The 25,791-nt window shown below is 49.6% G+C and overlaps 2 protein-coding genes across 6 annotated transcripts in view; one reads left to right on the top strand and one right to left on the bottom strand.

Annotated features, from left to right (window-relative positions):
- Nucleotides 1–19,830, bottom strand: part of PIGL (phosphatidylinositol glycan anchor biosynthesis class L) — a 49,290-nt gene extending 29,460 nt beyond the window's left edge. The window contains exons 1-2 of the mRNA XM_084822705.1: nucleotides 19,545–19,830; nucleotides 16,384–16,483 (exon numbers count right to left, since the gene is read on the bottom strand). Coding sequence (XP_084678831.1) covers nucleotides 16,384–16,483; nucleotides 19,545–19,809 — 365 coding nt within the window. The 5' untranslated portion in view covers nucleotides 19,810–19,830. The remainder of the gene's footprint in view (nucleotides 1–16,383; nucleotides 16,484–19,544) is intronic.
- A 4,118-nt stretch (nucleotides 19,831–23,948) lies between these two features.
- The window catches only part of NCOR1 (nuclear receptor corepressor 1), a 110,976-nt gene continuing 109,133 nt past the window's right edge, over nucleotides 23,949–25,791 (top strand). For all 5 annotated transcript variants that reach the window (XM_084822532.1, XM_084822530.1, XM_084822531.1 and 2 more), the window contains exon 1: nucleotides 23,949–24,041. The gene's annotated coding sequence lies outside the window, so the exon portion shown is untranslated. The remainder of the gene's footprint in view (nucleotides 24,042–25,791) is intronic.

The following is a 25,791-nucleotide window of genomic DNA, read 5'->3' as shown; positions in this document are numbered from 1 at the left end:
CCCGGTAGACGTGCATAGGATAACGCTGCTAGAGACGTAACATTTCCAGAAATTAGGAAGCTGGGAATGGGGGCGTGCGTTTTCCTCACCCAAATTTTTCTATTTTTTCCCCGTGCCTTCATATCTCTATGTATACTTTAAAAAGACGAAGATTCTATTAAATTCATGGTTGAATTGATCTTTGTAACAGCTGTTGGCTGCACAATAAATGGAATGATGGAAGGAAATATTTTGACAGAGCTTTCCCCAACACAGCGCACTCCAGATGCGTTGGACTACAGCTCCTAATACCCCCAGTCAGTGTGGCCACGATGGCTGGGGACAATGGGATTTGTAGTCCAACACATCTGGAGGGGGCCAAGTTGTGGAAGAAGGCCGTATTAAAACAAGGCCAGTGTGATGGAGGCTTGGCCAGGTGTCACCGCCTGAAATTGCCTGTCAGATACAAAATTCACTGGAGGGACTTGAGGAAAGGGTAGTGTGCTCTCTCTCTCTCCTTCTCCCAGACTAACTCACTGCCACGGCTGTTGCGAGAATGAAACAGGCGGCGGCGGCGGGGAATTGCACAACCTCCTTCTGAACGCTGAAAAGAGCATGTGGCGGATTGCGGGGTGAATTGCCAACAGAGATAGGTTGCCCTGTTGGGGAAAACACACACAGACACTGTGGAAATCATATGCGGGTTTTCATGTGGCACTCCCCACTCCGATGAGTGGCTGTTCCATAGTTGGTGCGATAGGAACAGGGACGTCGGAGGAATCCATCCGGGGATGGATCACGCCTTGCTTTTATCGGATTGGCCCCTTGGACTTCAGCTCGTTTTCCTGTGAGCTGGACCAACTTGATCTGCATTGAGTCAGGCCAGTTCACAGAGTTGGGGGCTGGGCCCCCAGCGTTCCATGGGCTCCAGCCCCAAAACTATTTCCCAGGGCATCAGATCTATTCTACAGAGTTCTGGGTGTCATTTGGTGCCAATGGAAGGGATTTGTTTTGTCAGCTTAATTGCCGTGCAGAGGGCAATTCTTAAGGGAGGTCACAGCTGCGGAGACTCTCCCCTTCCCACATGCTGCCAATTTCCCCCCGTCCCCCAAAACCTTGCCTTGCTTGGCAAGGTTAGAAAAAAACACGTTTCCATTGGTTTGGGACGATCCAGATAAAATTAACTGAACAATGTGTTCTTTTGAGCTGATTCGGACGAGACATTAATTGGCTTTGCCAACTGTGAAACTTAAACCAATCCTAGTCATTATTTCTAAATGTGCAAATACAGATATTAATTAGCTTCCACTGACAGGTCCCCTGGGATGCCCACTCTGGCCTCCTCCGTCATCTGGTGAACCAAGGGCCGCTGGGAGGCTGCACCCCCTGCCTCCGAGGGTGAACATCACGGCAAGCAGGGAGACCAACCTGGCCCCATACACCGGCCAGAGGAGGAACAGCTGCAGGGAGCTTGTTTCTCCCTTCCCTGCCAGAAAGAACACCCCTAAGAACTTTGAAAGTAAGAACTGGTGCTTTTTCCCTCCTCCCTCCCCATCCCTTTTCCTTTGGTGTCATGTCACTGAGGTTGAAGAACACCTCTGAGAACTCTGAAACGAAGGACTGGTGCCTAAGTGTTGCCTTTCCCCCTCCTCCGTGCCAATCCCTTTTCCTTTTGCATTGCATCTTTTAGACTGCAAGCCTGAGGGCAGGGACTGCCTCACTATTAAACTTTACAGTCCACCCTGGCAGCCCTTTTTGGTTGAAGCATCAGGGTAAGAAAAGCTGTAAAAAAAGAAGGAAGAGCCAATGCGATGTGTCGTGATTAGAGTGTTGGGCTGGGGACTCAGTAGACACAGGCTCTGGTCCCAACTGGACCATGAAGCCTAGTGGGTGACGTTGGGCCAGTCCCTGACTCTCAGCCTAACCTACTTCACAAGGTTGTTGTGAGGAAACAATGGGGAGGAGGAGGAGGAAGAGGAGGATCATGTAAACTGCCTTGGGTTGCTTGCAAGAGGAAAAAATATGGGCTACAAGTGTTGGAATAACAAACAAACAAACAAACACATTCGCATATGCCAATGTTATGCAGGCTTGTATCCTATGGGCCTGGAGCCTAAATGTTTTAAGTGCCTAGCAACACCCCCAGGGAGGGTGACAAGCCTCCATATCCAGCTTGGGGTGTTCCCAGTAGCCCCCAGTCAGCTACTGAAGGGAAACCAGACCGACCTTTGGTCTGATCCAGCAGGGCTCTCTCCCAATGTTCGTGTTCCTTAAGAAGGGGAGGCTTCCAAAGAGCCAAGGCAGGGAGAACGAAGAGAGATGAACCAAACAACCTTCAGTCTTTTGCCATCTCCCTGCCCCCACCTTGGCTCAAATCTCTTTTTAGTGCAAACATGATGCAACCCCAAAGGGCTCCGCCACAGGAACCACAAGAGGAACTGGTGCGCCTCCTCCTCCTGTGAACTAGAGTAACCCTGGGCGCGGCCCCAGTGTGCACGGCCTGCTCTCGCCACAGGGACCCTCAACTTTGGCCTGCAAGAAAAGCTGCCCGCTTTGACAGATAGGGCTTGCTCAAAAGCTGTATACCCGGGTCACATGGTGGTGGGGAAGGACTCCTGGCAGCACATCAACAAAGAAAAAAAGGGAGGAAGGTCAGGAGGGGAGGGTGACTCTTCCGGGCCATGGTTTCTGCCTGCTCCCATTTTTGTTTGCTATTGCAGCGGAATCGCTGTTATTGCAAGGGCACGTTGACACTCATTCCCTTCCAGATCCTGGTGTGTGTGTGAAGCATGCAGAATTTCCCATGGTCCAAAAAATTAGCAAAGGATCCGGACGAGGTGCAGGGGGTGGGAGGAGGCAGCCGGGGAGGGTTTTGAAGCTCCTTTCAGGTATTATTTGGGTCCCTCTTGGTTTCCCAGTTGGTGCTGTGTCTCCTTGCACTGGACAGCGCAACAGCCTCTCGGGCGCACCACCCTCTGACCTCTAAGAAGCCAAGTTCGATCCCGGCGGCCTTTAACCTGCTTTTGGCAAAATGGATTTTGGATGGAAAGAGGAGGAGGAAGAGGAGGAGGGGGAGCGGGCTTCTGCTGCCACCCCCAAAGTGCAAGACAAAAGGTTGGCTCAGTGCGCGGCCGAAGGCACTGGAGCATGTCGTGATCTCAGCTGACGGTGCGGAGCCATGGGTGGCCTGCAGGGGAAGTGGAGATCACTGGCACAACTGTACCAGGGAGCGCGCCCGCCTGCCCATGCCACCCCCATCCAACCGCATGGAAGCAGAAGCCGCCAGCTGGACCTTCTTGGCAGGGTCTGCACAAATTATTCAGGGAACACGCCACTGACCAAATAGACCAGCCTTCCCGAAACTGGGGCCCTCCAGCTGTGTTGGACTACAATTCTCAGCATCTCCCAGCCAGCATGGTTCGGCAAGGCTGAAGTAGGTTATCTCCAAATCTCAGCTTGAAGCGATCTTTCCCAGGGCCAAATCCATTTTAGTCCTTTCCGAACATGCCTCAGAGCTGCACATTTCTCCTCCTCTGGCCAGAGCGGCCACATCGAGGCGACTGCAAGCAACTGGAGAGCGGCAGTTTGTCATTCATGTCTGAACTGGGACAAACTGGTTAGTTTCAGCGATGGTTTGTGCGAACTGCTTCAAACCACTGTTGATGATCCTGGCTTGTTCGGATAAACCTTCCTGGTTTGGATGAAACAACAAACTGTGTGTTTTTTCCAAAGATGAATCCAGTGTTCCAGTCTCCTCGTGGCTACACTGCGGGAGAGTGGTGGGGAAGCAGAGTGATGCTCGTAACGCTAAACTAAGGTTTAGACCAGGAATGGGGAACCTCGGGCGCGGGGGCCAGATCCAGCCCTCCAGTGTTCTCCAGGTAGCCCCACCCGCTTTTCCCCAGCCACTGATTTTTTGGTGGGTTCTTCCCTTTTGTGCACTTTTCCTCATTCTGGAAAGTTGAAATGCTTCTCCTAAGCCTTAGTTACTGGCCGGAAGAGCTTTGAGCTAAAATATGCTGGTATTTTTGGCTCCACCCCCTTTTTCTTCCACCCAGCCCACCCCTGGAATGCGGCCCCCGAGAGCTCCTTCAAAACGGAATCCGGCCCTTGGGCTGAATGAGGTTCCCCACCCCTGGTTTAGCGTTATGTCCGAACCAGGTTAACGTTTGCTAAAAAAACACAAACAGCACCTCAGTTCCCATGCTGCTTACGTGTCAGGTTATAAGAACCCCAAAAACTTAGTGGACATTTTCCTTTAAAGCAGAATAAATGCCCTGCCTATGCAGGCCCGTGTGGGTGTTGCGGGGCGCAGGACTCGAACCAGGAGCTCGGAATGCAGGAGCTATCAGGTTCGGAGTGCCTTGTGGTCTGAAGTTGGAGCCTTGTGGAGTGGAGTGCTCAACCCTCAGAGCCTTCTTCACTGAGTGAGGAACACACAACATCGGTCCCTGTGACTGGCAGGCAGCGCGAAGCCTCCAGGTTGCCAAGGCCCGATATAGATACCGGGAGCAGTGTCAGCTCCAGCTGTCTGGGCAAGGCACCCTCAATTTGCCCCCTCCCTCCACATGTCGACCTGCTCACCGCCATGGTCACCGGCTGCTCTTGCCCCGCATCCTCTGTCCCCTCATGGCCGCCACTCGCTTGCTTGGCAGGCAGAGAGCCGGGGAGCAAGGAGGCCGCGGCGTCTGCTGCTCCTCCTTCTTGCCAGCACCGTTGCCAGGGCCAGGAGCGAGAGGCACCAGGAGAACAAACTGGTTGCCGTGGGGAAGAGGAGGAGCGAGTCCAGGGGGCTGGGGTCAGTGGGCCCCTGCTGGGGGGTGGGCCCTGGGCAGGTGCCAACGGTGCCTACCACTGCCTCCAGCTCGGACTGGGAGCCTACTCTGGCAGCTGACCACAGCAGGGGCATCAGGGAGACACTAGGCCCTAGCTTTGGGCGTGGAGGCTTCTCGATGGGATCAGCAAGAGGAGACGGATTTCCTCGACAGACAAGCTCACCCGCTGCTCCGACAGTCCTGGCCAAGCGCTCCATGAGAATCGGGCACGCTCCCCGGATTATGCCCGAGGGTCCCACGCAATGCACAGGGCCTCTGTGGCAAGCCTGCCCGCCAGAAGCCTTCCTCGGGAGAGCTGCCACTGTGGAACAGTTCCCCTGCTGGGCTAAACGGCACGTTTTATTACGCCGCCTCCTCTGAAGAGTTCCCTCTGCGGGAGGTGGGGGACTGACATTTGCAAAACTCCGTTCCTTCCAGGAACTGTTGGCAGGCAAAGCTCCCTGTCTGTCGTCTGCACTGCTTATGTTTTGCTGTACTCTGTTCTTCGAGCCAACATCTGTTTGCACTGAAAAAATTATTTTTTTAAAAAAAAGGTCTGGGAATTTCTTTGCCAAGACCACAAGGGGGGGAGGATTTTGGCCTGAATGCTGTTCAGTGTTGTCACCGGCGTGGAAGACCCGTTAAATCAGCGTTTCCCTACCTTGCAGCATCCAGATGTGCGAGATTACAAGCCCCAGCATACTGGCAGGGGATGATGGAGGCTGGAGTATTCCCACACATTTGGACAGGCATCCTTGCAAAACCCGAGGCTGCCAGGCTGGCGGTGGCATTAAACACGGCAAACCCTCTCCAACTTCTCCCTGGCAAAACCCTGACGAACAACAACCCCCATCAAGGATCACTTCCCACGTATCACCAGAAGCTCAGTGGCGGGGTGGAAGGGAAGCCGTGTCGTGGAATTTGGCGTTCCAGAGAAACCACAAAAGAAGAATCAACTCTGCCCAAGCCTGGCTCTGATGGTCAGATCTGAAAGCACAGAATGTGTTTGCCTGTTTGGTTAAAGCCTGATGAAAAACTGTCGTAGGCCTAGGATACGGTCTCACCTTCAATGGCACAAGAGCATCTTTAAGTGCTGCACTGTTCACATTGGCAGATCTGCGCGTGGGCTTTGCATGCATGTGCCGTGGAATCAAGACATGGCTGCTGGCCTCCAGGTGCGGCCACAAAAATTTCAATGCCAGGGGGAAATGGGCAGTGCTTGCACGCATTTATAAATAAAAATACACACCCCTCCCAAATCTCCAGAGGCAAAACAAGGGAGCAGTGATTTTCCTGGGACAAGTACCAGAACACAGGGGCCATCCCTGATAAATTGGGATGGCGGGCACGATACTGAAGTCCTCGAAGCTCCTCTTGACTTTCTGGCTGGTGGGGAGTGTATTTCAGATTGGAGCTGCTCTTTCTTTAATCCTCAGCGTTGGGTTGGGGGTTTGTATGATCACTGAGTCCTTTGCTGGGTGTGTGGGTGTATGCCAAGAAAAATAAGCATGCTCAGAAGTCCAAGGCCGTCTTCCCCAAACGGGCACCCTCCAGATGTGCTGGACAACAACTCCCATCATCCCCAGCCAGCATGGCCAGGGTGGGCAAGGGTGGTCTAAGGCCTTTGCAAGGGGCTGGTCTAAAATTTATTTGATGTTCGGGGTTGTTCTTGTTTTTCCGGAAAAGGGAAAAAGCAGGTCCCTGGGAAACGTCAAAGGAAGCAGATTTCAAAGCCTGCTGAGCGCCCAGATTTAGCGCAAACTCCTCGCCCTGACCTTCAAAGCCCTCCTCCATGGCCTTGTTCTGCCTCCCCTTGTTCTCTTTCATCTCCAGATACATCCCTGCTTGCAGCTGTGGCTCCTGCATCTTCACTACCCTCAACCATGCGAACTTTTCCAGCTCCCTCGAGCGACTCCGCCCCCCAGCTGTACCTTCTGCCTGGAACTGGCTCCCAAAATCCCACCTGCCCCAAGATGCCCCCCTCCCCTCTTCCCTTCAAATCCTTCCTCAGAACCCATTTCTCCATTAAACCTTTGGTGCAATCCCCTAGTCCTCATGATCTGCTGTAACCAATACGAAGAACATCCAACTGAATCGATGTGTATTCCTGTCTCATTTATCCTCGCCTCCCTCCCTTGCTTGTCTCCTTAGCATCGCTATAAGACTGCAAGTCTGTTGGAACAGGCACTCTGTACAGATGGCGCTAAATGTAAAAAAACCCCAGACAATTCACACGGGATGGCCTTAGGGTCTATGCTCTCAGCCACAGAGCTCTACAACCTGTAGAATCAGGGCCAAGCTACCTCTTGGGACCGTTGTACAGAAGACTGAAAGCCGCTTTGGGCGTTTAAGAAACAAAACCCTATAAAAATGCTATTTTGAAAACTGGACAGGAGGACAAAGTGGGCATCGGTTCCCCTAAACCTTTATTACATGGCATTATCCTTGCTTTTCAGCGTGGGGAGAAAAAATTAAGCCTGCTTTCAAGAGGCAGAAGAAAAGCTAGAGAAATTAGTTTGCTCAGAGGCTCGGTGAGAGCAGAAGGCCAGGCAGAGAGGTCCAGCTGCAGCTTCTCAATCCAGTCTTTAGTTATGCTGGAGGAAGAAGTTGGAGACACAAAACACTGGACTGCAGCAGCAGCCAAGCTACTGGCTCAAGCTATTGGCTCAAGCACTGCTCAACAGGAGCAGTCTATCTGAAAAGAAGCTTGAATTTGGTCACAGACCCCTTAAGGGCACTCCTGCCATTATTAGCCCTGCGGCACTGTCAAAATATCCTGCCCTCCGAGTTCAGGGCGAGCGTATGTTTGTTTGTTGACATGATCCTGCCAAGGCAGGAAGGGAAGCCAGCTTTGCCCACTGCTGGGGCTGCCTTTAGTTAAAAAGCGGTCCGCCTTCCATCCACACAGAAGCCGGGGCGGGGAAGGGGGCTCGGTCTGAGGCGTGGATTCTGGGAAAAGGAAATGTACCATCTGTGGTGTCAGCCAAGTTCACTCCTAAACACTAACCACAGTGGTCTGCCCAGCAATAATTGAAGCCCGCTGACCTACTTTCCTGCATGAATCAAAATCCCTCTTGCCTGCCCTGCTCCCCTTTCAAATGCAAATCCGGTTTTGCAGTTTAGGAGAAAAGGGGGTGGGGAATTAACCCCTTAGGCAACCGGCAGAAAATAAGGAGCTAAAAAGCTCCAACAAATTTGTCACTGAAATTTGCAACTGACGCTTACCCCTCAGGGGAATGAACAGACAAACTCCTTAGGCAGTCATTGTAATTATGCTTCTTGACTGATTAAAGCAAATTTGAAATAGCTGGTCACCTATGGCGAATAAGAAACACCCTCCCGGTGGCCAGGAAAGGAGGCTTTTTGAAAGCGGACTCTTTTTTTCCCCTTTTAAGACACACATGCTACAGTATAAAGTGGTGGAAGAATCAATTGCATGTTACTGCACACAGGCTGCGCAACTTTCTGCCTCGGGAAATTTCAGTTGCCTTCCTTTTCTTATGCTTCAGGCGAGCTGCTAAGACATTTTTATTCTACTGAGCTGTTAGTGTGGGTTAAAGTTCTGTCTCCTTTTTATGCTGAATTGTTTTATCCTGCCCTTGGTTTGACTCTGCCACAATGATTTTAATTATTTGGATTTATTTATTTTTACTGTGTTTTATGTCATTTATGACCTTTCTTCATAAGCTGTTTTGAGTTTATTTTATGAAGGAAAGAGGGGGATACTTTTTAATAAATAAACCACTGTTCAAAATTGCTTCCCATGCATTATCTCTGGAATCCTTACAATGACCCTGTAAGTTAGAAGAGTGTTGTTATTTCCGCATCACCCCTTTGTTGCTGAGAGAGAAACCCTGCAGGTGGTCCACAGCCACCCAGATAGAGGTCTACAAAATTATGCAGGATGTGGAGAATGTGGAAAGCGAGGCATTTTTCTCCCTCTCTCAAAATACTAGAACCCAACAGGGTCATCCCATGAAGCTGATTGGTGGGAGATTCAGGACAGATAAAAGGAAAGACTTCTTCACACAGCGCAGAGTTAACCTATGGAATTCACTACCACAGGATGGAGTCATGGCCACCAATTTGGATGGCATTAAAAGGGGGTTGGATAAATTCCTGGAAGAAAAGGCGATCAGTGGCTACTAGTCTTGATGGCTATGTGCTACCTCCAGTACCAGAGGCAGTGAGCCTATGTACACCAGTTGCTGAGGAACATGGGTGGGAGGGTGCTGTTGTGCTCATGCCCTGCTTGTGGGTTCCTGGTTGAGAGCTGGTTGGCCACTGTGTGAACAGAATGCTGGACTAGATGGACCCTTGGCCTGATCCAGCAGGGCTCTTCTTATGTTCTTATATTTATGTGCTTATGAGAGTTCATGGCAGGAGTCAAATTCAAACCTGGTTCACAGTCCTATCTCTTAGGTTATAGCAGCTATAGCTTTGTTCAAATTTAAGTGTGTGTGTGTGTGTGTGTATAAATATAGTCACACACACACCGCATCTCAACTGCCCACCTAGGATGGCATGCAAAATAGCCAGGGCCTTCTCAGTGGTGGCCCAGAAACTGTGGAACTCCCTTCCTATTGACTTGCCCCTTGACCCATCTGAGCAGGCATTTTAGGTCAGCTTTGAAGAAATTCTTCAATGCTGCTTTTAACTTGAGGTCATAATTAGGGTGGCAGGCACAAAACTGAGAAGACCGTTTCTGCGGGGGCCTCATCCTTAAAGACTTGGATGCTCCCATCTCCCTTCAAATGAACGGAAGCCCATTTTTATTTCATATTTTAATTTATTGTCACTGTCATTTTCAATCAGGGGTGTTGAACTGCTTTCAGCCTGAGGGCGGAGTTCCATTTTGCAGAAGCTCTGGGGGCTGCACTCCAGTGGTGGGTGTGGCCAAAGAGAAAGGGGCAGGGCTGATATGCCAAAAATACCAGCATACTTTTGCTTACAGCTCTTCCTGCTGGCAACTAAGCCTTTGGAGAGGCATTTCAACTTCTCAAAATGCTTTCCGCTGCTGTTTGGGCTTAGTTGTGTTTTATATTTGCACATTTTCCCTTGTCAACCGCCTCAAGGCAGAGTTTGCACTTGAGAGGCAGCACAAAAATATTTCAAGCAAATAAAACAAACAACACCTCCTGGGATTAAGTCGAATCAAACGCAGGTCCAAAGGGTGAAGGCGGGGGGGGGGGGGGCTTGCCTCCTTTCTGCACACAGCTCTGGCAAGCAACTTTTGTCCGCGATTCGCCGATTCCCCTCTGTGCCCCCCCGGGTTGATCGCAACAGATAATAGGAGTCGCAGGGGCCTCGTTTCTATCTGAAGTTGGCCCCTTCCTAGCTTGGAAAGCCCCCTCCCAAATTTATAAAGCCTTCTTTTTTAATGGAACGTTGTTGAAGGAGAAGGGGGGGATCTTTTTAAAGTGTTGAGAAGGCGGGCTGTTCTCTTTCTTTTCTCTCCCCCGCCACCCCACTGGAGAGTAAACATTCAAGGCAATTAATGATGGTGGGGCACAAGAAAGACTTTCAAGAAGCCCTTGGCACATTTGCTGTTGCCAGCCCAGAAGGATCAAACGCCAATGAAAAGAAAGGGATCTCACCACAAATGACTGGAGAATTCCTTTTATTTCTTCTATGGTGGCACCGGTGGGGCGGGGGAAAGAAAGCACAAAAGTTTGCTGGGACTTGCCTGTTCGTGGCCCCCTGATGAAAAAAATGGCAAAGCCAGGAAGATCACAAAACAAGCTCTTGGCTCACAGATCAGGCGGGGTTTAGTGACAGCGTCTCAACGTTCGCGTAGAGCTGGACAGGAGCAAACAGGCACACAAATCGAAATGTCCTCATAACCACCATCTTCCTAGCACCATTTTTTTTTTTTAAGTTGGCCATGTTACTTACTCCCCAGGGGCTCAAAAAGATGTTGTTAGAACCCAACTCCCATCAACCTCACCCAGCATGGCCAATGATCAGGGATGATAGGAGTTCAGGTCCAACAACATTTGAAAATTCTCCTTCCTTCCTTCCTTCCTTCCTTCCACCCTTCCATCCATTCATCCATCAAAATTTTATAATAAAAAATAAGTTAATAAAAAGGTTTCCCACCTGTCATTTGCTGTGATAATTATTTAATTATTAAATTTGTATCCCGCCCTTCTTCCAAGCAGCTCAGGGCAGTATCCATGTTTCTCTCTTTCTCCAACTCTCCTTTTTTGTCCTCACAACAACCCTGTGAGGCAGGTCAGGCTGAGAGAAAGAACTGGCCCAAAGTCGCCCTTGTAGCTGAGCGCGGATTTGAACCTGGATTTTCCTGGTCTTAGCCTGACACTCCAATGCAGGGGTGCAGAACCTCTTTCAGCTCAAGGGCCGAATCCCGTTTTGGAGAAGCTCTCGGGGGCCACATTCAAGTGGTGGACAGGACTGAAGGCAAAAGGGGCAGGGACACCCCCTGCCCCCCCCCAATTACCAGCCTATATTAGTTTAAAGCTCTTACTGCCTTCACTAAGCATTGGGAGCAGCATTTCAACCTTTTAGAATAGGAGAAAATCTGCACAAAAGCTGGGAAACCAGCCAAGGATTGGTAGCTGGGGAAAGTGGGCGGGGCCATTGGGGAACTTCAGAGGGCCGGACTGGAAATCCAAGAGGGCCAGCTTTGGCTGCCAAACCTAAGGTTCCGCACCCCTGGTCTACCTACTACACCGCACTGCACTGCATGCATGCGTGTTTGTGAGACAGTGAGGGGTAGCTGTGAAGTTGGTGCTAATTTCTTCTAAAAAAATCTGCTTCCTGGAAACCCAAATTCCACCCCAATAAAAGCTGGAGGTTGGGGGCTCATTAAATGCTGGCGGGTGTTTCTGTGCTCACATGGAATCTCATGGCTTGAGATTCACATTTTTTCCCCCGGGACCGAGAGAAATGGAGACACAAACCCACCGGTCTTCAAAACCCGGCACCGGCCTCGATGTGATTTGTGCCTGAAGCGGGGAGCTCCCTCGCTCGCATAAATCCGGGCAATCACTTTTCCCAGGCAGCCTTCCTGGACCAGACCAGGCAGCGTCATCAGGCAGGAGCCACAATGTCGATATTTATTGGCATTGCCTTGCTGCGGAATGGAAATGCCAGAGTTGCTGCGAAAGACGGCCTGCTGCTGTGGTTGCTGAGAGCTGCAGGGGAAAAAAACCCGAGTTTGTGGGGAGGGGAGGGAAGAGAAGACTTGGGATCCTCTCTTTTGAATTGGCAATCCTCTTCGGGGGGGTGTGCTCGGAGTGGGAAGCAGCTTCAGCAATGTTTCCAGTGTACATCTGGGTGGGCTGGAGCTTTGGGAGAAACGGCCCAGCTTTGGGGGGAGCAACTACTGTCAATAAAAGACCCCTCCTGCACAGACATGTTTTCCTGCAATGTAGGGTGGCCAGGTATCCTCTTTTGCAGAGAACAGCACTCTCTTTGATGGACTGCCAGAGGGCTGTCCTCTATTGGAAGGGCTGTCCTCTATTGGATGGGCTGTCCTCTATTTCAGAGGTAGGCCAAAAGAAGATATCCAGTTGTTTTGGACTTCAAATCCCAGCATTCTGGTCATGCTGGCAGGGGCCTCTGGGTGCTGATGTCCAAGACATCTGGAGATCTACTTTCTGCGTCTCAGGCAGGTGACGCATCTTTCCTAGCCTTGTGGTTCGAGATCCTGCAGTCAAACTGGAGATGCCAGAGTTCGAACCCAGGGACCTTCTGAACACCACTGTTTTACCACTGAGCTATTTACGAGCCTGCTCTAGAACCAGGCGTTTCATCACCCTCAAACGGACTTGTGTAAAGGGACAATTACCCAAGCCTTGTCATCATTACACCCTTCCGCTGTCCTTGCTCCAACCTCATCCTTGCAACTAGGCACTGGGGCCATCGCTATACATAAATGTGTGTGTGTTTGTAGGTCAGCTGTGCCCAATAAAAGAGGGCTTCCTCTTTTGACAGCGGCTTCCTTGTAATATGCCCCCGCCCACCAAAACTCCTCTTGGGAAACTCTTTGGCTCTTGCATCATGGTTTGTTCAATGCTCCATGGGGGAATTCCCCAAGGTTGCCAAACACCATGGGGAAAAGGGCCTCTGATCAGAGCAACGGGGCTCTTGAAACATCTACAGCTGACGCTTACAAAGCAAAACCAAGGAAAAAGAAATAAACAAGAAAAGGAGAAGTGGAGATCATGTCTGGACAAGAACCTCAGGGCCTGAACAGAAAGTGACTCGAAACACAGTGCAAGGGCCTGGTGTATACATTGGTATATAGAATCAGAGTTGGAAGGGACCAACTCGCTTCCCGAGGCAGATGGCCCCACTGCCCAACAGCCCTCGTGGTCAGGAGGTTGCATAGCCAAAACGTGCAACTTCCAGCCACCAGTTCTAGTCCTGCCCCTCTTGGCATCCAAGCCGGCATGGACGCGACGGACCTCATCTGCAAAGTGTCATGCAAGCTGGTCACAACGGTGGTGGTCCAGAGCGCAACAGGCCTTTGACTGCCCCAAAGAACTCCTTTGGGTGACTCTGGACCAAGGCAACGGTGGCGGAGAACACTTGTTCTAGCCAGTATATGGTTGGGCTCTGAGTTTTCCGCCAGCATCGCGTTTGCCCCACCTATTCTATCATCCCAGTTCCCTGGAACACCAGTGAGCGTGACATTTATGCAGACTGAAGCTGCAATGTGCGTAATTTGCATAGAATTTAGGCTGTAGTTTGTGTAAATTGTGGCCATAATATGCTTAATTTGCACAAATCACAAGCGCAATTTGCTCAAGTTATGGCTGCAATATGTGAAAATATGCAAATCACAGCTGAAATTTGAGCAAATTGTAGCTGCAATTTGTGTAAATGTCACTTGAAGAAAAAAAAAACATGAGAAGAGTTCCTGGATTTAGGAAAAAGTCTGCAGCTTGGCTTGCAAATGCAACCCAAACTGGGGGCTCTGGGGTAATCTGAGCCTCCAAAGGGCCAGATTTCCCTGGGATGGCCATCCCCATCCAGAGGCCAACCAGGACTTCAGCATAATAATCTGCAACCATAACAAAATCTAACATTGCGTTTTCTCCCATGTATGCCTCATTGCCCTGTGTCCTCCCTGATCTTCCTCCTTCAGGGCAAAAAGCCAAGCGGATTGGATCCTCAGCAGTTGTTACCCCATGGTGTTGACTCACTGCGGGTTCCTCTCGCTTTCCCCGCAATCGACCGGAGATGACGCAAGTGAGATTGGCACATTCAGAGGAGGAAGGGGCTCTCTCGCCCGCTCCTGTCCGGAACATCCCCACCAGCCCCTTCCTTTTGACTGCTGTGCCCTGCACAGGGCTTCAAGGGATCTTGGTCCACCAGAGTAGAGGTGACTTGATGGGCAATATTTTAAAGGTTTTAAACAGCAATCCTATCCATGTTTAGACAGAAAAAAAGGCTGGGCCATGCTGGGAGTTGTAGGCCTATTTTCTGTCTAAACATGCATAGGGTTGCGCCCTTAATCTTTGTAAACTGCCCAGAGAACTTCGGCTATTGTGCAGCATAGGAATGTAATAAATGAATGAATAAATGAATGAATCCCTGAAGGTCCCGTTATAGCTAAAGCATATTGTCTGCCAATCCCTGGAGCACAGACCCCTGAGAAGCTACACCCCTGCCTCCCAAGAAGAACAGAGAAGGAACAGCTGCAGGGAGCTTGTTTCACCCTTCCCTGCCAGGAAGAACACCTAGAAGAACTTTGCAACTAAAAACTGGTGCCTGAGTTTTGCTTTTCTTTTTGTTTTTCTCCTCCCTCTAACTCACTTTTCCTTTTGTGTCGTGTAAGCCTGAGGGCAGGGATTGTCTCATTATTAGTCTTTATAAGCCCCTCTGGGAACCTTTGGGGGTGGGGCTGAAGAGGGGGGGTAAAAATGCTGTAAATAAATAAGCAAAATCAATCAGGTTGCTATGCCAAGGGGAGAGTGCTGTGGCAAGGAAAAACAAGAGCACACCCAGGCAGCTGCGGGGAGCCTACTGGCTGGGTCCCGGGAGTGGTGCCCATCTGTAGTGCTGCTGACTTTTTCCATCAGAGCTTGTAAGTATCATAGAATAGTAGGGCTGGAAGGGGCTTACAAGGGGCCTACAAGGCCATTGAGTCCAACCCCCTGCTCAGTGCAGGAATCTAAGTCAGAGCATCCCTGACAGATGGCTGTCCAGCCTTGTCTTGAATGCCTCCAAGCGTGGGAGAGCCCACCACCTCCCTAGGTAATTGGTTCCATTGCCCCTTGATGTCTTCCGTATAAGCCTCAGCTTCAGCACCGACAGCCTTAGAGGTCACTCCCAATTCAGAAGTGTGCTGTTCTGGCCGCCCCACTGATATTGCTGAGCCAGGAAAGGGATGCAGGAAAAGGCCATGCTAGCGATTCAGGGGTCTTCCACAGGAGAACTTCCACACCACCACAAACACAAGCCTTTTCAAATGAAGCCACTTTGCACACCGTGGCCTGGTTCGCACGCAGTGACAACCCAGGTTTACAAAGAAAAAACCCGGGTTGTTGTGAACGAGCCAGTCCCTGCGGTTTGAGCACTTGGTTCTTTCTGCTAGTGGGAGCGGCTACACAACTCGCAGACGCTCCATCCCTGCCTGGGTTGTTTAGCGCGACAGCTGAACATGGAACTCTGGCTTGTCTCTCCACTGACAACCTATGGTTTGGTTGATAAAAGGAAGGACTTCTTCACACAGCGCAGAGTAAAACTGTGGAATTCACTTCCACAAGATGGAGCAATGGCCACCAATTTGGATGGCTTTAAAAGGGGACTGGACAAATTCCTGGAGGAGAAGGCTATCAATGGCTACTAGACCTGATGGCTGTGTGCTACCTTCAGTACCAGAGGAAGTTAACCTCTGTACCGCCGTTGCTGAGGAGCATGGGCAGGAGGGTGCTGTTGTGCTCATGTCCTGCTTGTAGTTTCCTGGTCAACAGCTGGTTGGCCACTGCGGGAGCAGAATGCTGGACTAGATGGACCCTTGGCTTGATCCAGCAGGGCTCCCCTTATTTTCTTATGTTCTTAAAAAGGGTGCAGAACCAGATTAAGGTGGGAGCCTAATTGCCCCCTCCGCAGGCCAGATTATGTCAGTGGTTGGGTCCTGGTGGTGGTGATGCACAGTGGTGCCGTTCCCCTACCGCCTGCTCATTTTGCCTTTCTCCGGCTAGCCCCGCAGCTCAAGCACTCCCGCTTGTTTCCTCCTGCCAGCAGAAGCAGCTAAACAACCCAAATGGCTTTACACACGTACGAATACAGGAATCCGTAAATGATAGAACGAAAAAACAACCACCCCAAAATCAATAAAAACCACAGTCAGCACAACACAACAAATAAAAATAAACACCATTGTAACAGAATTGAAAAACCAGACAATACAAAGAGGATTCATCCACAATACACAACACCCCAGACCCCCATTACAGCCCAGAATGAACACCACAATATCAGCCTCAAACAAATGGGCCATAACCAATGTCCAACTGCTTGGGAAAATAAGGACATCTTCGCCTGGTACCAAAACTATTTTGGTGTTGGCACCAGGCGAACTTCCTTGGGGAAGACCAGAAGCGTGGAAAGTTACCTGTGGTCAACAATGGTGATGTTGGAAGAAGGGATCCCCAGCACCAAACAGCTCTCCAGGAGTTCCTTCTTACGGACGTCCCCTTGATGGTAGTAATTCCCTGCAGATACCGAAAGACAGCAATCACGCTCTCTGCCTCAATTTGGAACGTAACAAGAATCTTCCACCTGGCCCAACCAGTTATAGTTTTATCGTTCAGTGATTATCTTGTTGTATTTCATTGTATTATTATTATGTTAACCACTTTGATTGTTTTATCAGAAAATGGTATACAAATCTGTGTAATAAGTATATAAATAAATAAGGCATCAAGCACCTGGCAATAGCCTGTGTTAAAAGTATGGAGCTGGAGAGGGAATGTTGCACATTGGGGCAAAAAATCCCAACTTCAAGCATAGGCTGATGGGATCTGAGCTAGTGGTGACTGACCAACACAAAGATAATAAAAAATTGCAGTAGTATTATTGGGAATAAATTGTATTGCTATAACTAAAACACAAACAAAAATAGTAATTCCATTAGGGTGCCATCCTATGCATGTTTAGACAACAAAAAAATCCTACAACTCCCAGCATGCCTTAGCTATGCTGGCTGGGGCATGCTGGAAGTTGTAGGACTCTTTCCTGTCTAAACATACATGAGATTGCACCCTTAGTAGTTTTAAACAGTTACTACTAGCATGCCAGAAGGTCACAGATGGATAATCGGTGTCAGGTAGGGCTGACAGGAGACGGCACGGCACACTTGTGGGTGGACACGGAGATAAGGGATAGACAATTCTTAGTAATTGTTATGAAAACCCCACATCCCAGCTAGATGACTTCTGCATACCACTGGTTGAGAACCACTTCTCTAAAGGGAAGGTTCCACCACTGAAAAAGTTCTGCTGAATTAATCAGTACATTTGATGTCAAGATCTTGTGCTTCCTCATGTCATTTTTAATTTGCAATTTTTATGGTACATCGGAAGCTGCCTTATATGAGGTCAGAGGATTTGGATCGAGACCAGTATTGCCTATTTTACTCTGGCTGGGAGTAGCTCACCCGGCTCTCAATCAGAAAGAGATCTACCACCTACTACCTGATCCTGTTAACTGGAGATGACGAGGATAGAATCTAGGGGTGTCTGGATGCATTCATATGCGCTGGCAGACTTGGGCACAGTTCAGGAGCTAGGAGTTCAAAAGCTAGCAGTGACTGACCAAGAAAATGATCTTGGGGTTGTGGCGGACAGCGCAATGAAAATGTTGACCCAGTGTGTGGCTGCTGTGAAAAAGGCAAATTCCATGTTAGGCATAATTAGGAAAGGAATTGAGAATAAAACTGCCAAGATCATACTGGCCTTACACAAATCTATGGCGTGACCTCACTTAGAATACTGTGTACAGTTCTAGTCACTACACCTAAAAAAGGACATTGTAGAGTTGGAAAAAGTGCAGAAAAGGGCAACTAAAATGATCAAGGGGCTGGAGCAACTCCTGTATGAGGCAAGGTTACATCTGGGATTGTTTAGCTTAGAAAACAGGTGAGTGAGGGGAAGCGTGATAGAGGTGTACAACATTATGCATGGTGTGGAGAAAGTGGATAGGGAGAGATTTTTCTCCCTGTTCCATAATACTAGAACCCAACGGGGTCATCCCATGAAGCTGAATGGTGGGAGATTCAGGACAGATGAAAGGAAGGACCTTCACACAGCGCAGAGTGAAACTGTGGAACTCCCTGCCACAAGATGGGAGTGATAACCACGCATTTGGATGGCTTTAAAAGGGGACTGGACAAATTCATGGAGCAGAAGCCTATCAATGGCTACTAGTCTTGATGGCTCTATGCTACCTCCAGGACCAGAGGCAGTGAGCCTGTGTACACCAGTGGCTAGGGAACATGGGTGGAGGGTACTGTTGCACACATGTCTTGCTTGTGGGTTTCGTGCGGGCATCTGGTTGGCCACCGTGCAAACAGAATGCTGGACTGGATGGATCCTTGGTCTGATCCGGCATGGTTCTTCTTATGTTCTGAAGAACAAGTTTTCCAAAACACTAATGGGATTCCAGGAAGGGAAGAGCTGGAGGTGCACGTATTTGTCAGAAGTCTGTGGATGCAACAGACTGAAATCCTTCAGGATGGAGACAGTGTTGTAGAGGAACAGGGTAGGTGCAGCAAGGGAGACTGTGGTGAAGAAGCTAGGCTGGTGGGGTGGGGGAAAGGCGCATCACGGCTGGGCAAGCATACCCCCCCGCCGGTTCTCTAAGCTGTGGAAGGTGTTTGAGGAATACATGCTGTGTTATTTCATTTTGGAAATGTGTATCTCTCTAGATTGGCCCTAGTCCATTTGTTTTAGCTTCCACATGCGAAAATTAGATTTTAGTGGGCCAACAGTAGATTGGGAGTGCTATAAAATCTTCTGAGTTTCACAGAACTCTTCATATGGTAGAATAGTTCAGTGGAACTCAGAAGCTTGCATGGTCTTTCCCTCATCTGTGTGGACCTGATAAGAAAATGCCACTTTTAAAAACTCCTTTGTATCTTTTTTTCTATATTATAGCATAGTGTATAGCATCATTATGTTTTCATTCTTGCTGTAAACCAGTGAAATATAGCAGGATGGGTAGTATGATATATATGTCAAATACATAAATATGTATTTATGTACCACAGAAACCATACCACAGAAAGTGGCTACTCAAACACTGTTGCAGGCATATCAATAACATTATTAAATTAATACTATTATATTTTATTATCAACACTATTATTTACTAATAGTAATATTAATAATATTAACTATTATTATTCTTATTAATAACGACAGTGTTAATATGCCCATTTTATGGATGAGGCAAACTGAGGATGAGGAGCGCGCGAAGTGACGTCATACCACGCTGAGCTGCCCCCATCATCCCATCCCATAATACTACCTAGACTTGGGCTGTTTGTGAAGCCTTGACGTCGATCAGATGACGTCACAACGGCCCGGCGCTCGCGCGCGCATCCTCCTAATGGTATAAAATGGCCGAGCGCAGTGACGTCAGCGCGCGGTGTCGTCACGCGACGGCGCGTGAGGCCAACGCAGGGAAAGGTGGGAGAAACCCAGCGGGAGGAACGACGCCAGAGCTGGCGTCACGGTTGCTAGGCAACGCCGCGCACGCCCCCGCTCCCCTCACCTGTGGACCCGCAGAGCAGCCACAGCCTGGATCGAGCCAAGCTGAGGATGGTGGGGGCGAAGAACATGGCTTCGTCATCAGGGTGCGCCGTCACGAACAGGGCGCGGGGCGCGTCATCGCCGCGCCGCGCCGGTCCCTCGGCTAATAGGGTCCGGCCGTCCCGCCCGCGCCACTTCGCTCGATGGCAGCCCCGAAGCCGCCAAGAAGAAACCAGCCACAGCAGAGGAAGAAGGAGAGCGCACGCCACAGCTGCTGCCACCGCCATAACGCGGGAAAAGAAGACGGAAGTCCCATGCAGGGAGAGTCCGGGTGGAAACTAGGGCTGCGAAAGAATGGTTCCGGAATCGCGAGAGGGCCCGACTATTGAGGAGTGGATGAAGAGGTGGTACTCCCTTCACCTGCAGGGCGTGGGCAAAGTCCCCCCCCCCCTTTGCAGAACCAGCAAGAAGGAGCTCCCCCGGAGGGAGAAAGGGCCGGAGCCTTGGAAACAATAAATAAGAGGGCATGGCCTTAAAGTGCAAAGTGTGGTGCATCTGCAAAAGCTACGATGCTCCCCGGACTACCCACAGCTCTTCTTCTTGCCACAGCTGTATTTCCTTGGTCTCGTGGAGGAGAAGGCTATCAAAGGCTACTAGGCTACTAGTCTCATGGAGCAGAAATCTCTCAATGGCCAGTAGTCCTGATGGCTATGTGCTACCTCCAGGATCAGAGTACACCAGTTGCTGGGGAACATGGGCAGGAAGGTGCTGTTGCACTCATGCCCTGCTTGTGGGTTTCCCATGGGCAGCTGGTTGGCCACTGGGTGAACAGAATACTGGACTAGGTGGGCCCTTGGTCTGATCCAGCAGGGCTCTTCTTATGTTCTTATGCCTCTGGTCCAGCACACTGGCTCATTCCATGGCTAATGAAAATCTAAGGAGAGGATCCCTGTGGGATGAGACCAAAAGACCATCAGATCCAGGCCCCTGGTTCTCACAGTGGTTGACCAGATGCCTGTCGGAAACCTGTACCGTGAAGGCCATGGACTTACCCAGTTTTATGTCCCCAGCACCTGAGACTTGGAGATAGACTGCCTTTGAAAATGGAGGCTCAATTCCTAATTATTTTGGCTTATAATAACAGACCAGCCAAGGAGTGGTGGTGATCCAGCATCCTTTTCCTTGCAGGGGCCAACCAGATGCTGAAGGCAACAGCCCCCACGCAGGGTGCTGCCTGTTGGAAGGTCTTGTGCAGCTGTTCGGGGTTTTTTTTCTTTCATGAATGGATTTTCTGTGGGAAGAAAAAAGACAGAAGAAGCAGTGGGAAAGTTTGGGAGGGTTGTGAGTGGAACAAGACATCTGGATGCCCACATAAAATTCCTTGAAGGAGGCTGGGTGATGAGCCCCATAAAAGCCTTGTCTGGAAAGCCCTCCCCAGTAACTGGTATTCGGAGGATAATATGCCATTAAAGTCCCGGGTGTAGCGGATAGTCTTAACCTGGTGGCGAAAAGATGACAGTGTTGGTGCCTGGTGAGCTACAGTGGGGAAATCGCTCCATAATTGGGGGGCCACCATTGAGAAGGTGTTCTTTCTTGTTGCCACCTTCTGAGCCTCCCTTGGAGGAGGCACACAGAGGAAGGCCTCAGATGTTGATCGTAGTGTCCAAGTAGGTTCATGTCAGGAACGGTGCTCCATCAGGTGTTGCGGGCCTGAGATGTGTAAGGCATTGTAAGTTAAAACCAGCACCTTGAATCGGGCTTGGAAACACACAGGCAGGCCAATGCAAGCAGGCCAGAATTGGTGTTAAATGCGCAGACCTTCTGGTCCCAGTTAATCATGCTGCCATATTCTGTACAGGCTGCAGCTTCTGAACAGTCTTCAAGGGCAGCCCCATGTAGAGTGCCCTGCAGTAATCTAACTTGGAGGTCACCACAGCAGAGGTTACTGAATCCAGGTTATCCCTGTCCAGATAGGGGCAGAGCATGAACAATAACAACAAAACTGTTTGCCAACCCTGATTAAAAAGAATAATACCCCTGAGCATGTGCAGTTTTGCATTTTAAACTCACTTAAATCATAGCACCAGCATGACTTCAGGAATAAAAAAGAGTTTGCTTCTGCTGCCCTGATGTACTCATCACTTGCTGCTTTCTGGGGGGTTATTTTGGCCCTGTCTGGGCTGCAGGGCCCTGATCCTTGGCCCTACGTTCCAACCCTAGCTGCACCATTGCCAGCAAGGTACTCAAGTAAGTTGAATGACCACCATAATTTTCTTTTAACAGATGGGCACCTGACAGAGCAATCCTATGCATGTTTTTTGAGAAGTAAGTCCCACAGAGGATGTACTCCCAACTAACTACACAGGCTTGCAGCTTGAGTCCAAGAGCAATTTGTACGCCAAAACATCTGGAGAACTACAATTCCAGCACTCCTCACCACAGGCCAAAACATCTGGAGGGCCACCAGTTGCTCACCCCTGGCTAAGAGGGACTGGCTTGCCAAATTCTGTATGAGGAGCATGGTTGAAACAAATTTAAACTGGTGTTTCTACAGCTACATTCACCTCTGTCTCTAATACATTGGCCTACATGCTGTCGATTATAAGATAAATGGGAGATTTGGGACTGAGCTAACCAGGTTCTTATTTTTTTATTTTGTGCTAGGAAGGAGCTCTCCATTTGTGATTCATTTAGAATACTTTGCAAATCATTCCTAGTTGCTGGGGAATGTTGCTTTGTCTGTTTCAAAGAGATATTTCAACCTCCTGCAATATATCCCTGACGCATTCAGATTCTTTCAAGCCTGAATGCAATACAGATGGTTAAAAAAACAAACACACAAAGCCAGAACCAACCACTTAAAAAATGTGGGCCTGGGAGGGAGGCTATTAATCTTTTTTGCATTCTCTGTTGCTGTACCCGAAGAATTCTTTTTGTACTGGTATTTCTCACTATAGATTTTCTTTTAGTCGTACCTGCAACAGAGACAATGTTATAAATAGGACTAGCACCCCTTTATGGAAAGAGATTAAATGCTTTTTAACAGGTGAGAAAAGGAAGGTGACCCTTTTGGTCCCCACTGCAATTCTAGGAGGGTGGCAGGGGAGACACTTGTTGATTTCTGCCTTTTACACACGTCCTAAAGCTGCAGAGATGCTGTCTATAAAAAAAGGGGGAAAGTTGACAACCCTGATATTAAAACGTATTGATCTGATCTTGTTTGAGAAAGTGTGTTTAGGCGGATGGGTGATTTTCATCAAAGTACAATAAGGAAGGGTGAGGGAATCACCTTTTTGACATGGGTTAGGCCCTTCCATAACATATCAAGGGGAGAGAGACATCTGAAAGATGAAATATACTCTGATTAAAAAACAATTAATGAATTAATGAAATTAATTATATCAATTAGCTATAGTGATTATATTGATCACATGAATTAATGTGATTAATTCTTTTACTTAATCATATTAATCAAGTAATTAATTATTAATTAATTAATACTCTGCAAAAGGCTACACCGGAGTTTTCAGTGAATTACAATAATTGGCAAGGTCTCAGCTTTCCCATTGGAGAACTGCCCAATCAAAGAGATAGAAAAAATAGAGGGACCCATACCATTTCTTTGATAGCGTTCTTCTGGGATTAAATTGGAAGGCATCTTTTTTGCGTGTGTCTCCCCCACCCGGAAGTGAGCGCTGCCTATGGAACTCAATGGAGAAATCCAAGATTGTTGCAATATCCATGGGGCTGCGGCCTTAGCTACATTTGTTGTTGCGGCCAAAACAACAACGAGTCTGGCGGAACCCTTAAAGCCGAACAAAGATATTTTTGCACTAGATGAAAATGGGTACCAATATGTCCTCCCCCCTTCAGAAAAAGTAGTGGCAAAACCAGGATTTTGTTCTCCTTCTTTTGCGCGGGAAAACAAGGTGATTGTTAAAAATTAAGTCTATGGTCGTTTCCCGGAGATATTTAACTTGTTGGTCGCTCTATTTATTTTCGTACCTCTATGCTTCCCCTCCTCTTGTCGCCTTCGCCACGGGGGGGGGGCTCCTCAAGTCTTCTCGCCCATTGGTCGGCTTCTCGGGGCCACGCCCCTTCAGGCCTTGCGCGCCGATTGGCTACGAACTGGTGTCCTGCTCTCCCAACTCCAGCTCCCTCCGCGGGCGGATTCACTGCCGCTGGGTCCTGGAAGGGCGATAGTGAGCGTCCTTGGCCTGAGCGGTGGAAACGCCGCCTGTCTCCTTGTGTGTATTTTTTTCTTGAGCGAATGTTCGGATACATGACTCCCGTCCGGCTGAGGTAAATGTTGTTTCCGTGGTTATAATTATTTCCCGCGTTGTTGTTATCGGCGCTGCCGTGCCGCTGCCAGGACTGAGGGAGGGAGAGGAGGCGGTGGCGGCGGCGGCGGCGGCGGCGGCTCCGCAGGGCCGGGGGGAGGGGGAGCCAAGATGGCGGCCGTGGCGGAGGCGGTGGAGGTGCTGCTGCTGCTGCTCCGGCTCCGCCTGAGGAGGATGAGGTGAGGCGAGGCGCCGCCGAGCGGAGCGGAGCCGCCCCTGGGCTTCGCTGTGGGGAGCAGGGCGGGGAGGGGGCTGCGGAGTGGGGGGGGAGGGTGATCTGACAGGTTGCGGGGAGGGGCTCAAGAAACTGCCCCTGCCCGCTTTGGCCCCGTGCTCCCCCCAGCCCACTTTGGCCCCGTGCTCCTTCAACCCTGTTGCAGGCCAGAGCTGCAACTTGTTTTGGACCGTAACTCCCATCAGCCCCCAGCCAGCATGGGCAGGGCTCAGGGAATGATGGGAGTTGTAGTCCAAAGCATCTGGAGAGCACCAGGTTGGGGAAGGTGGTCAATAAACCACTCCAATCCTAAGCATGTTTATTCCCTGCTATGGGCTTGCTCCCTAATAAGAGTGTGTGCACTTGTGTTGTTGCAGACATGCAGCGCAGTTCTTACTATTTGCACCTCAGGAAGGATATTTTAGAGTTGGAGAAGGTGCAGAGAGGGGCAACTCAAATGATAAGAGCGCTGGAGCAAATCCCCTATGAGGAAAGTTGACAATGTCTGGGACTGTTTAGCTTAGAGAAAAGCTGAGGAAAGGGGAGACAAGGTTGAGGTGTGCAAGATTATGCACGGAGTGGAGAAAATGAAGAGGGAGAGGTTTTTCTCTCCCTCTCCTAATATTAGAACCCACTGGGGTCATCTCATGAAGCTGAAAAGTGGGAGACTCAGGAGAGATAAAAGGAAGGAATTTCTTCACACAGCACAGAGTTCAACTATGGAATTCGCTTCCACAAGATGTTGTGATGGCTGCCAACTTGGATTGGGGGATTAGACAAATTTCTGGAGGAGAAGGCTATCAATGGCTACTAGTCCTGATGGCTACATGCTACCTCCAATATCAGAGGCAGTATGCCTGTGTACACCAGTTGCTGGGGAACATGGGTGGTAGGGTGCTGCTGCATTCATGTCCTGTTTGTGGGTTTCCTGTTGGGGAAACAAATCCCAAATCCTGTTGGGGTTGGCCACAGGTTGAACAGAATGCTGGTCTGATGCAGCATGTTTCTTCTTACGTTGGGGTGGTGGTGGGGGCAGTGGGATAATAAATAGCATGGGGTGGGGAGGAGATGGTAGCAAAAGATCCCCCACTTCTTCCCACATCTCAGATTGTGTTCTGAAGAGAGGGACAGGTTGGGGAAGGGAGAGGGTAAGGAGACTAACAGTTCCAAATCCTGTGTACATGTTTTATTCAGAAGTCAGTCCCATTGAATTCAGTTTCTCCCATGCAAGAGTGGATAGGATTGCAACTGAGAGAGTCCAAATCCTATGCATGTTTATGCCATGGTAAGCCCCTGTTGGGGGCTTACTCCCATGTAAAAGAGTGTGTGTTCAGAATGCAGTCCTTACATGCATGTTTGTTGAGATGAAGAGAAGGAAGAGGGTAACTAAAGTCGCAATCCTATGCATGTTTCGACAGAAAAAAGTCCTAAAATGCCCAGCATTCCCTAGCCAGCCATGCTAATCTCTTGATACCGCCCCTCCCAATGTGGTCTCTCTCCTCCCCACCTGCCTGATCTCCTGTCTCCCCATAACTACCTCTCTCCCCCTTTCATACCCTATACTACCTAATCCAGCCTTTCCCAGCCCTCCATGTCTGGGGAATGCAGGGAGTTGTAGGATTTTTTTCTGTCGAAACATGCATAGGATTGCACTGTAAGCTGCCTAACCTCATCAGGTTCTGGGGAGAGGAGCAGGCAGGGGAGGGAGAGGATAA

Source organism: Heloderma suspectum, chromosome 16 (assembly GCF_057233095.1).
Source record: "Heloderma suspectum isolate Gila_16-S chromosome 16, 16-S_ref, whole genome shotgun sequence".
Lineage (NCBI taxonomy): Eukaryota > Metazoa > Chordata > Lepidosauria > Squamata > Helodermatidae > Heloderma > Heloderma suspectum.
This window is presented reverse-complemented; position numbering and strand designations above follow the sequence as displayed.